General features: G+C 41.1%; 1 protein-coding gene across 2 annotated transcripts; it reads right to left on the bottom strand.

The window, feature by feature from the left end:
* Nucleotides 1-3,550: 3,550 nt before the first annotated feature.
* rcc1 (regulator of chromosome condensation 1) lies at nt 3,551-10,283 on the bottom strand. 2 transcript variants are annotated; one of them, XM_078287387.1, is made up of 10 exons: nt 10,225-10,283; nt 8,689-8,779; nt 8,328-8,515; nt 8,032-8,211; nt 6,568-6,664; nt 6,348-6,470; nt 6,034-6,174; nt 5,671-5,790; nt 4,585-4,737; nt 3,551-4,367 (listed from the first exon to the last, which is right to left on the bottom strand). In XM_078287387.1, exons 2-10 carry the CDS (start codon nt 8,765-8,767, stop codon nt 4,195-4,197), a joined length of 1,254 nt encoding a protein of 417 aa, XP_078143513.1. In that variant the 5' UTR covers nt 8,768-8,779; nt 10,225-10,283; the 3' UTR covers nt 3,551-4,194. The 2 variants fall into 2 exon arrangements, with proteins under 2 accessions (XP_078143513.1, XP_071757739.1); XM_071901638.2 differs by lacking the exon at nt 10,225-10,283 and having other exon boundaries at nt 8,689-8,785.
* Nucleotides 10,284-14,161: the final 3,878 nt, after the last annotated feature.

The following is a 14,161-nucleotide window of genomic DNA, read 5'->3' as shown; positions in this document are numbered from 1 at the left end:
AATATATGCTCTCTCTCTCTCTCATTCGCCCTCTTTCTGTCACACACACACACGCGCGCACACACACACACATAACCATTTCAAAATAGAAGATGACAATGGGACGTTAAGTGTTTTATAAGTGTTTTTAGAGTTATATGTAGACGAGTGGGTTGAATGTATAAACAGTGTGAGAGACTATATGCTCTCTATCCATATTTCTCTCTCTCTCTCTCTCACACACACACACACAAACATATACATACACATTTACATTTAAATAGAATGTGATCCAAAGTGACTGTTGTTTTGTGTGTGTGTGTGTCTGTGTGAGAGAGAGAGACAGAGAGAGAGAAAGAAAAAGAGAGAGACAGACAGAGGGAGAGAGAGAGAGAGAGAGACAGAGAGAGAGAGAGAGAGACAGTCAGAGAGAGAGAGAGAGAGAGAGAAAGAGAGAGAGAGAGAGAGAGAGAGAGAGACATGGATGGCAGCAGCTTGCTGAGCCATATTCCACAAGTTCCCACCTCGACGGGCCACTTAATGAAAACAAAGCCACAGTAAAACCTCCCCGAAGCATTCAAAGCATCACAAAACTTTGGATGTCTTGATTATGGCATATTGGGGGGAACGGCACTCAGCACAATTCTAAATGACAAGTTAATTAACAAAGCAGCAGGGATGATTCAAGGGCCACCACAACCCAATCAAGGCAGAGCAAAATTCTGAGCAACACTTTCCTAAATTAAATAGCACGGTTATAATGTTCATAGCATGTAGCCGTTATTTATGAATGTGTTGTGAAGCATGTCACGAGCCCGCAATGAATGTGCAATGTAAACCCATTACGAAGGGTTTGGGAAATCTCATGCAAAGGTTATGAAAGCCTTATGTAAAGCTCTGAGTGGAGCAGCCAATTTGCTGTGATTAATTTTGCTCCCTCCTTTATTAGAGTGAGTGTGTGCTGCTCCAGGTGCCTGAGACTCCTCTGTCTCCTCTGTGATTAGTTTAAGGAGAGGGGGGATTAGAACCCATATGAATAAAAAATCTCTGTATATTTTCTATGAGTGAAAGGAATTAATCACTGAGTGTCATTACTGCATATCTGTATAACAATATCTCTCTTCCATTGGAAATGTATGAGGTTACTCGGTTTTAGAACGTTATCCGTCTCAATTCTGAATGCTCCCCCATCTGAGAGGCTGTTTAAAGATGATTAAGATATGCAAATCTAGACTTCTTAACCTCCAACAGTTTAAACTGCAAGCTTAAATCAGTCTTGCTTATCTAATATAGTCAGCGCAGTGAGCCTGTTATTTACAGATAACCATAAAAGCATTTAGTTTTTGGACTGCATTTTTGGGGAATTCATGAAGTATGGAAGGTGCAGAACCAAAGAGCAGGGATACAAGAACTACATTTGAAGAGGTTTTAGAGGTTTAATGTGGTCCAGACAGGTCCACAGTAACACTGCCCACACCTAACAAGGCTTGACTTTGAGATTTTGGCTCTGTGGGTGAGAAGAAAAATAATGGGTGGTGGGTGGGTGGATAAAGGTCACATTTAAACATAGCAACAATCAGTTTCATTATTCCCCCCACATAACATGCATAATCAATGTGATTGAAAATTGACTCAGCCTGGTGTTTGACATTATTATAAGGGCATATTAATTGAGCCATCACATACAGTTCAGGGTAGAAATAATCATTTGCAACCTAAAAATCTAACCCATTAATCAACAGGCTGTAAAGTGTTGTATTTAGGCAATAAATAAAATTCAGTGGTTGAGAGAAAAAATATTGAGTATTCAACAGTGCAATCACACCTCAGAATGCAATGTGTAGACCATGTCTAATTAATTTTTTTAATTATTGCGCCACTATCAAGACAGGCTGTAATTGGTTTTCTTCACATCACAGCAGAATAGAAAGTGTAAGAAATTATTCAAATGAAATAGTACGGGTAACATACTGCGGTAAGTCTGTACTTGAGACCATAACAATCCCTTTAAACATAATTAGAACTTTTATATAATCTAAATTTGATGTGCCTGCTTTTATTGCAACAACATAAAAGTCTTAGCACCTTTATGTCCTTTGCATCAGACCGATACTTTAGTGACCTTTCTGAAAAACATTTGTAGGATTTAGTTTTGTAGAGGCTGAACCAGAGAACTTGCCAGGTGTGATTAAGACAACTTCACCTTTTTTAAATATCCATTTCAAATACAATACATGCTTTATACAAGAGAGAGAGAGTTAGCAACCAAGTGGCAGAACAGCGGCCCTGGAAACTGTCGAAAATATAAAACAATCGAATGACAATTTTCCTTCCAGTCACTTGATAGATTTGAAAGATGCTTACATGCACAATCAAACCCTGCATAACCACAAGTGAGCAGCAGTGAACGGTGCTGACAATCAAATTTATTCCTGACATGTTTCTTTGTCACAGAACAAACAGCTATGCACAACAAACACAAGAAGAGAGGCTCACGCTGGTCAATTAACTGCTTATGAAAGCAACTTTAGCATTTCAAAGCCTTCGGAGAACACAGTGCCACAAGGGCTTTTCATATGGCCCATCCCTTATACTTCATCACGGGTCCTTTCGGTCAGATGAAAGCAAGACGAGACGACCAAGGGCCCAATACCTTTCACTCCAGATTTAACACAAAAGCATGTAGCTTTGATGTATACACTAGTGTCATCATTTGCATTCCTAAGTGTTTTTCAGTTACACTCGTGGCTCTCTATGTGGAATGTGTTGTTTGCATGCATAATAGACATGCAGTAATTAGGGTGCAACTGTTGAGCAGCAGTGGCCTCACAGTTAGACAAGCAGACTTGGATTTTAACCCCCTCCCCCCCTCTTAAAAATGGCAAGGAGTGAGAGGGCTGGAGGGCTGATGTTACTGCCTAATACTGGGATAAGCAAATTAAAATTGTAATAAAAAATGCAAAAAAATGCAAGGGTACTACCAACCTAAGCAAGTGCATATATTACGTACAGGCTTATGTGAACTAAACCAACCACTTTGATTGTAAGGATAGCATTGAATACTTCCTTAAGACAAAATAAACAGAATTCATAATTATGATCAAACATGAACATCTCTCCAACAATGTGAAGACCCTCATCTGTTATACTGTAAGCAAGAGACATAACTTTAATTTACTAAGAATTAATGAGTGCCCTCTGCTTGGGATTTAACATTTTAACAAGTCATTTTGTTACAGTAGAAAAGGCATGAACTACAAAATGTGCCCACATCCTCAACACTGGGTATGGTCACTGTGTTCCCAATTTTTTTTCCTTCCATTCAATTACAGTGGAGCAGCTGCAAGACTTCTCACTGGATGAAAAAAAGAGTGTGTCTTTGTTGTTTCTATCATTTATGAAAACAAAGAAGTCTTCCAGATGAAGCCTGAACTGTCAAACTTCATTAGAATAACATGTAAATTCTGCTTCAGCGTGGTTTTTCCCCTTTAACAGAGATGCTATTGTTAGACTTAGCACTGTGTCAACATGACTGGGATTACTGCACAGCATAAGAAAAGACTTGAAAATGTAAAATTTTAATATTTATTTTCAGACAGGAAGAAAAGCAAGAAAATGTATGATACAGTATGAGTTGTTACTTAAATGTCCAAATAATAACAGCAATTTTGTGTGCTACAGGTAAAATTAACAGTAGTCTCACAGATTCAGACTAAACTGGGCTGAAAGGTCCTTGAGTTTATGTTTCTAAACGAGTGCCAAAGTGGAATTATTGCTTCAAAGAAAATAAAAGCGTTAAAAAAAGTTGTAACTGTTGGGATGTCATTAAAAGGCTTGCCCGCTCATTTCCCTTACTTACATGCATACAAGCACAATCAAACATTCACAAACATCACACATACCATCTTACAATCATACTAATGATTTTATTGAAAAGAACACTGAACAAAAATGAAAAACTAGATTTAAAAAATAGCCTCTTGTTTGCCATGATCTACAGAAAACACCCAAGGAAATGTTTCTCCATACCGAGAGGAGAGCTCTCATAAATGGGGCCAAATCTCACCTCTCCCCTCTGCCCTGCACCTCTCGCTCTCTTGGCTCAGCACAGGAAGTCACATTTGGCTTAACCCCGTCCCCACATTTAGGCATCTTAACAAGCCCCACTTGCAACAGATCAAAAGGTCACCCATCACGCTCTGCCCGAGGGAGACATCAACTCTCCTGTTTGTCTTTGACCAAAAGGACTGTGTGCTGCCCTCCACTGGAAGCCATTACTACTGCGCGGTTCTCCAGCTGCTTGCCCGTCATCTTGACGGGGCTCCACTCGTCATCCTCACCTGTGCCAAGCTGGAGGTTGGTGCCCATTCCCCAGGCATACACAGATCCTGGAGTACAGCCAGGAATTAGTGGAATGAACATACTTTCATTTCCAATTAGCTAAGATCACAAACTCTGACAAACATGGCTGACGCACAGTTTGGAAACACAATAGATTAATAACAGCTACCATTACACAAAATATATTTACATCAGACTGTGCACTATGTGGTGTATTGGTAATATTTAAATCCACTACTGTGGTCCATTAGCTTTCTTTCTCACCCTCTCTAGTGACAGCATAGCTGACAGACGCCCCACATGTCACTCTACTGGCTGGCTCCATCCCTGTCACAGGCGTGGGCTCGCTCTTCTCCTCAGCTCCTTGGCCTAAACCGAGACGACCATACTCCGCTCTGCCCAGGCTATATACTTGTCCTACAAGACAGGAGAACAGGGACTGATCTATTGTTTTCAATTATTAGACAAGGCAACAGACAAGACCACCTGAGTCCAGTCTAAGACAAAACAAGACCAGGCCTAGTTGAGCCCAAGTCAAAGGTTTTCCAGCAGAATATAGCACAATATGCAGCGAGAAATCTGCATGTTGTATGATTTTAATATAATTGTTTGAGATTATTTGGGTTGGTCTCAAGAACAAGAGAGACGATGAAAAATAGACCCGAGACAATAAAAATAATATCCTTGTTCCATATGAGCCCAATAGATGCCTCAGATCATCTGGTGTGGGCCTTTTAACTCTCCCTACAGTGACAACCAAAATGGCAGGGGAGGCAGCGTTTCGCTTTTATGCCCCCCCCACCTTTGGAACAGCCTCCCAGCTGATCTCCGATATACTAATTTGCCACAGAGTTTTAAGAGGAAAAACCCCCCAAAACAAACACTTTTTAGTGCTGTTTTTTATTCGAGTTTCTATATAGTCTGTGTTTAAAAACTTTTTAAACATTACCTCTCCTGTTCTTGTGTCCCTTTATGATGTTAGTTGGCATGTTTCTTGTATTGGCTTTCTTTTTCCAACTATTTTTAACTATTTGTAAAGCTCTCTGGGTTACAGTGTTGTATGAAATATGCTGCATAGATAAAATATGATTTGACCAAATTTAACCCAGGTAAGGTCAGAGTCAAAAGACTTTCAAGATGCAGTCGTGAGACCAGACAAGAGGTCAAGACTCGACTGATACAGTCCGACTATTAGAAACTTGTAGTAGTGCATCAAAAGTACCGATATAGCTGATGTTACAAGTAGGCTGATCAGACTTTGTGTGGCTCTTGAATTCTATCCAGGTAGGATCATAGTCTGAATCTGGATTAGATATGGCTCGGCAATGCCATCTGTTGGCTACATGTTACCTTCCGCATCAAGGCAGACTGTGTGGTGCTGTCCTCCTGAGAATTCAACCCAGGAGGTTGTAGAGTTCTTGAAACACGTCAGTTTCACTGGGAGAAAACATATGTTGATGCCTTTAGTCCCTGGAAAGATTGAAAAAGAGGTTGGAAGGACACAGAGGCAAAAAATAACCTGCTAATGTATGCTACAGTGAGCTCAGGACAGAAAAATGTGCGTGTAACAAATAACTCAAAGCTAAAAGAAATGCAAACATTATAAGCATTCGTTACAGGTAAATAAAAGCCAATACAAAACACTTCCATTAGTACTATCAAAATACACAATATATATTGAAGAGGACGGGAACACTAGTGTGTCATACTAACCAAGCTGGTGATAGTTGGACAGGCCAAATCCGTACACATAGCCTTCCTTTGACACAGCAAAGGTAAAGTATGCTCCACAGAAGGCGTCTACAAAGTGAACCTTGCCTTTGACTTTTACCACCTGGGGTGTCAGCAACCGGGCTGAAATCAAAGTGGACACACAGTCAGCCACAGTATTATAAATTACTATTATTAGACATGAAGAAATTATCTATTGATAATGCTATCATCAATCAGAGGGTAATGTTCATGTCAAATCTTCTGCTCCATTATTGCTTCATGAGTTGAGGTATTTGGGCTGTAAAGTTACTTACAAAGGCCTCTCCTGCCTCCTCCGCTGGCAAACCGCTCAGCCACCCTTCCCAGCTGCCCCTGCTCTCCAGTGCCTGATGTGTAGAGATTTCCTTCCAGCGTCACCATTGCAAGGTGGTCGTTGCCTGGCAAAGCATTCATGAGCATGAGACATAAACAGCGCAACAAATTAGTACAAAGTACAAAGTAATACATGAGCCGTCGTGCGGGATCATCTCTTACCTGATGAAATTTTCAAAACAGGTTCTGTCATGGGGACTTTGACTGGAAGGGTGCACTTTTTCATGGCCTCCAGAAGACCAATAACACCATTGTTATCCTAATGTACAAAAACAGAGAGCAATATGTAAATCTTCAAGCTGTAGAAGATATGAAAGCCTCATGTTTTGGGATTCTGAAAACATACAGCAGGGCTCTAGTACAACCATTTTGTTTACAAATGTCCAAATTTGTGTGACCTGAAAATTAAATTTGGGCACATTGGTGTGCCTACAAATAATTATCTTGGTGCAACTTTTTGGAATAACTTCATTAAAGCAAGCACGGCAACCCCTCTGTTACAGCCAAACACCAACTTGAATTTATTTATATCAAAGTTGTTTTTTTAATTTTAATTAACCTCTAACAAGAGACCGTGTTTTCCACAAGCACTGGCTGTCGATCAGATGATAACTGACTCCTATCAGCTGGCTTGTTATGAACTCAGAAGTAAAACTTATGTTTCTATGCTCCAAACTGCACAAATGTATTTGTAATAGTGTGTCCTAGACAGTAACTTGACACTTAAGTTGTCAGAGATGTGTAAAATTGCACAATAGTCAGACATAAGGTGACCATGAGTGCCATACCACTCATGGATAGCATTACCCTACTGACCAGTTTGATTCGATTGTTTTAAGATTTAAAAATCCAACAGTCTGGATTTTCTATGATAACCGATTTGAGATGTGACGTTTAGAGAGTATTTTTTTATTTATTTATTTTTTTATTCAGGGGGAGTTTCACTGAGAGCAATGCTCTCTTTTTCAGGAACGCCCTGATCACATTCACACACATTCACACCTGGAAGCTGACCAGTACAACCACAGTCTGATCTGCTGCCACTGAGCAGCTCCACTGGAGCGGTTGGGGTTAAGGGCCTTGCTCAAGGGCACCTCAGTGGTGGTAATGAGGGAGGGGCAAGCGCTGCTTTTCACTTTCCCCACCCAGATTTATCCTGCCGGTCCGGGGGATTGAACCAAATGTGATGTGTATAGCGTCATCATCATCATCAGTAGTAGTAGTAGTAGTATGTGTTATTGTTCGAAAATTCTATGCAAATAATTATTGTTTTTATGTGTTTCTACTTTCCAAATGTGGATAGAAAGTATATCCAGAATAAAAAATTGCAATGGTTTTAAAGCATTGACTATTTTCACAAACAAACAAGACGTTTGTTAAATTTTTGTTTTGCTGGTGCTCCTAGGTTTTGGATGTTGGGAGCAACAGTACTAAGTAAAAAAGTTAGTGCCCTGTACAGAAATCACTAGTTAAGTAGGCACGATGGCTAAGAGCACATTCATATTAACAGCAACAACTTAGGGCAATAGTTGCAGGGGGAAGGAGAATCTCTCTCTCACACACACACACACACACACACACACTTGAGAGCACAGGCCTAGCTGGTTGCAACAGCAGTTAACTAACCCTGAAGGAGCCCCAGAGGTACACTGTCCCGTCATCTGTGAGTGCAGCTGTGTGGCTGTCCCCAGCAGACACCTGAACCACCTTCGACTCCAGCACCACCTTCCCTGGAACCATCTCGGAGCACTCCCCTGATGTGTCCCGACCAAGGGCACCCTCGTCGTTGCAGCCAAATGTGTAGACCTACAAAGGGGAAGTACAGTTTATCTGGGAACCTCTCTACCCAGTGCCCACAACGGTGGCATGGAAGTAGTAACAGCATTTTCTATTTAAAAGAAATATGGCTGATGATCACTTACACTGCCAGTGTCGCTGAGGCAGACGGTGTGCATGCCTCCAGCTATCACTTGCACAATGCCTTCCGGTAGGGTCACCAGGGCCGGCTTCTTCCTCTCGATGATGTCCTCTCCTAGACCCAGCTGTCCAACATCACCCTGGCCCAGCACAAGAACCTGACCCGCCTCCTTCCCATGACTCCTGTGGGACACTGGCACACAAATAAAAAAAGAACTGGAGAGCATGCCAAATTGATTTAATTTAATCTAAGCAATGGCAAATCTAATGAGGACGAACATGTTTTTACGGAGATACCAAACAAGCTCAAAATAGACCTAATGACTACTTTACTTTTCATTCCTGGGGTCAAATGTACAACCTTACCTTTCAATTTCTTTGGGTCTTTATCATCTTCCACTTTACTCTCAGACTTCCTCTTGCTGGCGGTCTTTTTAGCAGGCATGACAGCAACAGACTTTGGGCAAAACATAAGAGTAGACTGTGTGTGAGATTTGAATATCCTACCATGGAATAAAGTCACTGAGGCTGGTTCAGATATTTAAAACTAGATATTTAGAACTTTTATCATTAACAAATATTTTTGTTTGCTACCAGCTGTTAACAGTGGTGTGGTTTCGCCACCAGGTGGGGCTGCTTAGTTAGTCATCACAATATTGTAATCCCACTGTGTACACTGCCTAGTGATTTACCCCCATATACACCACCAAAATGAATGGTGCATTTTTAAGATATTGTTTTGTCCCTTTGAGTCATCTGATTTGACACTATGCAATATGCATCATTACAATAGCCTGCTTAGGACAGTGCGTAATGGGCAACACCAAACACCATCCACGAATTCAATGATAGCTGTGAATATGAAAACAATGAAAGTATTAGAGGGCAACAGCACTTGATGCCAAGGGCTACTTGAACACCACTGAACATATAGGCCAATACAGATTAGCAGTACACGAGTCTTTGGATAAAAGCGATTTCATTATCAACCTAGCCACAGCCAACAACGAGCATGGGTATAACTTCACCAAAAACCCAGTGTAAGCCATATCAACACACAGGGTTGATAACAACAAAGCCAGTGGACCCATGAATCACAAGCAATCTATCCTGACAAAACTTCATGCTCAGCCTGAGAATATCTAGGCTAACATTAGCCAGGAGCTGCTGGACCAAAACAGCTGTCAAGGACTTATTTCAATGACTGGCGCAGTGTCACTATCTCCACTGTACAGCTGTGCTTCTGCTCTGGTATGCAAGTTAACGTTCACGAAACAAAAAGGAAACTAACACCAACCTAGCTAATCATTCTGCTACCGTAAAATCGGCAGCTAGGCTTCTCAGAAACAGTCAGCTAACCATACACCCAAAGTTAACATAATTATTTTGTGTATTTGCTAACGTTAGCGAACTAACTTTTCGGAAGGACATGCGTCGACAGTGGTGTCAGTGTTAACATTTACACGCTAGTTCAAAATAAGCAGCGTGAACCAACATTAGCGGTACGCATGTCTCTTAGCTACCGTTGCATAGCTAGGTTAGCTAGTTAAGCTAAGCTTGAAAATAAATGGAAATCTTGACCACAGGTTGAGCTGACAGAAGTTCAGTGGGTTACTAACTAATGCAGCGGACATGCACCCTGCTAAGTTCACTAAATACCTGATATGTTATCAGGTAGCAAATGTTAGCTAACGTTAGCTATGTTAAAGTCCATAACATTAACGTCATGAGCTAGCTAGCCAAAGCTAACTAGCCGACAGCGTTAGCATGACATTTGAGAATGAATGGAAAATATAGTAACATAAGTTAATGAATGGACCGATTACATATTGTTTAACTAAGGCCTTTGTTATTACTTATTTTTCCCTCTTATGTAGTTTAGGAGCAATGTAATTTACTAACCTGAAATGTTTAGAAGTTTGTAGTTAACCCAAGTGAACGTGCAGTGGTTGTTCCCGGTCAGGACCACTTTCAGACACCACGCGCGTGACGTCTCATTACATCAACTCCCTGCCTTCTTAAAGAGACAGTATCACATGGCTACTGACTGGAATGGTATAAGGTGTAGGCCAATCAATCTATTTCACCAGTAAAACTGTCGATAAACTGAGTTTAAATGGGTTTACCTTGAAGATCACAAACAGCCAAGGTACCTGGTGGAGCGGACCGGGAGAGAGCCGACGAGTTAACACAACTTTTCAACAGGTTTGACCAGAGGCCTTTATCACGAAGCGAGATTAGTGGGTTAGCGAGCTAACTTTGGGTTTAACCCTGGCTTTTCGGTCTCACGAAGTGGTTCACTTTTAACCGGGGTAGATCACCATGGTAACTTATGCTGCACGGCTTCAGGGTGTCGGATCAAAACGTATGAAAGGCCCGCCTTCTGACCAATCAGCTCTCTGGAAACAGGGAGTCACCATTCCTACAGGATCCAGATATGGACAAATATACAAATGAAAATCACAATAAAAAACTGAAAACTGTTAGGCTATTTTTGAATTAACAGACAGTAAGAAGTGTTGTTCGCAGGGTTTTACAGACCAGTAGAATCACGTTGATTTCCATGGTAACTTATTATATCGGAGATATAGCAGGCAGGCTACTTAATTGACCATATTGTTAATGGATTAAAGTTACTGTTGCATATATTACTTGCGCTGACTTTATTTAATTGGATTCCCGAGAGTGTTTGGTTCAATGTAACGTTAGGCTATTTTATATTCCATTACCGCAGCCCCGAAGAACACGAGGCCGACTTTATGAATAGAAAATCTTTTTACAGCCTCAATGTGTCCACAAATTATTTTATCAATGAAAAATATGCCCACTGTGTCCTTTGCATCAGTACCAGTTCCTCCAGTAATCCTCTCTAGCCTTGAAAGCAGAAACAACTTTTACTTTTCGCGGTTATGTTTCGTAATGCTGACAGTTATTCATTATAAGAATTTGTTCTTCTTGAGAAAAGAACCCAATGTTAGTAGCTATCCATTTCTTTCCGATACCCATGTGTTGAACATGTCAGCAGGAAATATTAGGGCTTATATCATCCTATAATTAGGTATATCGTCTATGGCTTTTATTGTTTGATTAGACTATTTTATTATTTTCGCCTATTTGTAGGTTATTACTTCTTTTCAGAGTTTTGCGCTTATATTCTATGTCCTTTTCCCCGCTGAATTTCATGTGAACGCGCTCATAGCTGGATAGGTAAATCCTGGGTTATAACCAGCTACGTGAGACCGGTTATCCAGGATCGCCAGTGTTTAGTGAAACCGGCTAACTCAAAGATACCCTGACTTTGTTGAACTTGCTTCGTGATACAGGCCTCAGGAGCTGGGGCAGCTACACACATCCGCCTACACAATACCTCCACCTCCACCTCCACCACCTTCTCCTCTGCTGCTAACAGGCGGCCAGCCGGTGCCAGTGTGGTCCCGCCCCTCTCTGCCGCTCCCCTCTGCCTCAGGTTAGAAGGGTGTTGGTCAGGCTCCGCAGAGGCAAGTCATGTCAAGTTCAACTGTATTTGTAGACTACATAACAAGGAAGAAAAACACCTATAACTAGTGCAAAGCAGGCACACGAATAGATAACACGCAGAGAAAATAAATATCCTCTGCATATAGCCTAATACAGGCCTATATCTCCTGCTGCAATTTCTTTTGCAATGTTTTCCCCAAAGAAAAGAAGGCATTGTAGGCCTAGTTGTCGAATCTACTAGTAATAAAAGCATGTACATTCTTTTTTTCAGTCTGCCAGAAAAAACTAATTTCCTTTCTTTCTGCCCGAACGCCTAAAACAAGTATCTCAGTCTTTGTTAAGATGAAGAACATTTTTCAGACATTCACAGGTTTCTCTACAGTCAATCTTTAAGTTAACAGGATTCAAATCCACAGGGACCAGTGAGATATTAATTTGTGAACTGAGTGCATGGTGCCAGCAATTATCATAACAAACGTTCCATATTACCTAACCAAAAGGGAGTGTGCAGTTTCAATAACAGGAGCCCAAAAATTAACCCTTGTGGAGCATCACACATTTATCAAGTTACTAAGAGAAACAGAGAAATTTCTGCATTTCGTGTATTTGCCCCAAGACAATTTAGAACTGGCCCAGATAGACTAAGCTAGTGTTCAAGTCTGTGGATTAAAATATGATCGACTGTGTCAAAGGCTGTGCTCAGGTCCAATAGTACTAACACAGAAAGCCTGTTTGCATCAGTACCAAGTCTAAGGTCAGTAACTATCTTTACAAGGGTTGTTTCTGTGCTGTGGTTAGCATGAGAAACAGATGGGGAGTCATCATAGACATTATTTCAGATTAAATTATTATGCAGTTGCTTTTAGACAACCTTTTCAAGGATCTTGCCAAGAAAAGGAAGGTTAAATAGATAGTGGCCTGTAGTTACACTGATTACGGATGGATTTAGATTGCTCTTCTTTAGGAGTGGTTTGATAATTTCAGTTTTAAGAGACCCAGGAAAAACACCAGATTGCAAGGAGGTGTTAATGATTGCCAGTACTTAATCAGATGGGCAATTCAGCAAGTTTGGCAACATATAAAAAATGTTGTTGGGAGTGGATCCAGGAGATAGACGGATGACTAGCTGCTGCACAACTGCACAACCTCATCAAGTTCTTTGGAGTTAACATTAGAGACGTTTGTGTGCAGCTGATGTACAGTTATCAGGAGAGGAAGAAAGCAAGTTTCATATCAGGCCTAGATTTAGCAATATTATGCCTAATTTGTGAAAAATTGTCACGAAAGAAGACAGCAAAGTCTTCACATTTAGAAGCCAAAAGCTTCTCAGTCAGAGATGTAAAGAGTGAACAGAAAATGTTACAGTGCAGACTAATATGCAGGTACCCTGCAGTGTTTCTCAACCCAGTCCTCAAAGCCCACCTGTCCTGCAAGTCCTGCTTTTGTCTTGTTTTGTCTTGTAAATTCTTACTCCACATTTTGTGTAAGTGTAGGGCCAGAACAAAAACTTGCAGGACAGGTGGGCCTTGAGGACTGTGTTGAGGAACACCGCCCTAGAGTACCTGCATATTAGTCTTTACCATGTCTGACACACTGCTGTGGTGCTGAAGCATTGAAGTTCTGCACTGTACGGCCCTGTTCCTATGCTCAGCTCTGTACATATCATGGATACATTTCTAATCTGTGCATATGCTCTAGACTTCCCCCAACTGTTTGAATGTGGACATTTGCTTTTGCGCACCCTGCACATATGCCCTTGAACTGGACTGTATACCTGTGTGAATCGGGTAACACCCTTAAATCTTTAAGATTCTTGGTAACAAGCTGAAGATGCCTGCGACATGAGAAAAGACGACAAGACCCACAGACGCAGGCGTAGTTATGTAGGCTTACTCATAACAGGGCAATTGGGCAGGTGCCCGGGCTCCTATGGCTCCTATGTGTGCATGTTCACTTACGTGGAGACCATTAACATTCTGGTCTAGGCTGCAGTTTTCAATAGACAATATCAACTGGGGTCAAATACACACACACACACACACACACACACACACACACACACACACACACACACAAGGAGTGAAATGACATTTAATTAATGGTTTTAGGACTTGCCAAATGTAATAAAGTGGTTTTCATATGGTATTTAGCTATAATTAAAATAATAGGCTTGTAATCAGACCAGAGAAAAGAGTATAGCACACATCCATTCACACATGTACACACACGCACGCACACACACACACAGCATTACTGTATCATCTATGCAACCACTTGTCTTCTTTTATCATCCAGTCAGCGCCATCTAGTGGAAAGATGACCCACTAAAAACTATACAATCCTATTGAGGAGGAGGTGACGC

The sequence above is a fragment of the Centroberyx gerrardi genome, chromosome 12, assembly GCF_048128805.1.
Source record: "Centroberyx gerrardi isolate f3 chromosome 12, fCenGer3.hap1.cur.20231027, whole genome shotgun sequence".
In the NCBI taxonomy this organism is placed as follows: domain Eukaryota; kingdom Metazoa; phylum Chordata; class Actinopteri; order Beryciformes; family Berycidae; genus Centroberyx; species Centroberyx gerrardi.
The sequence above is the reverse complement of the archived record's forward strand: the minus strand, read 5'-3'. Positions and strand labels throughout refer to the sequence as shown.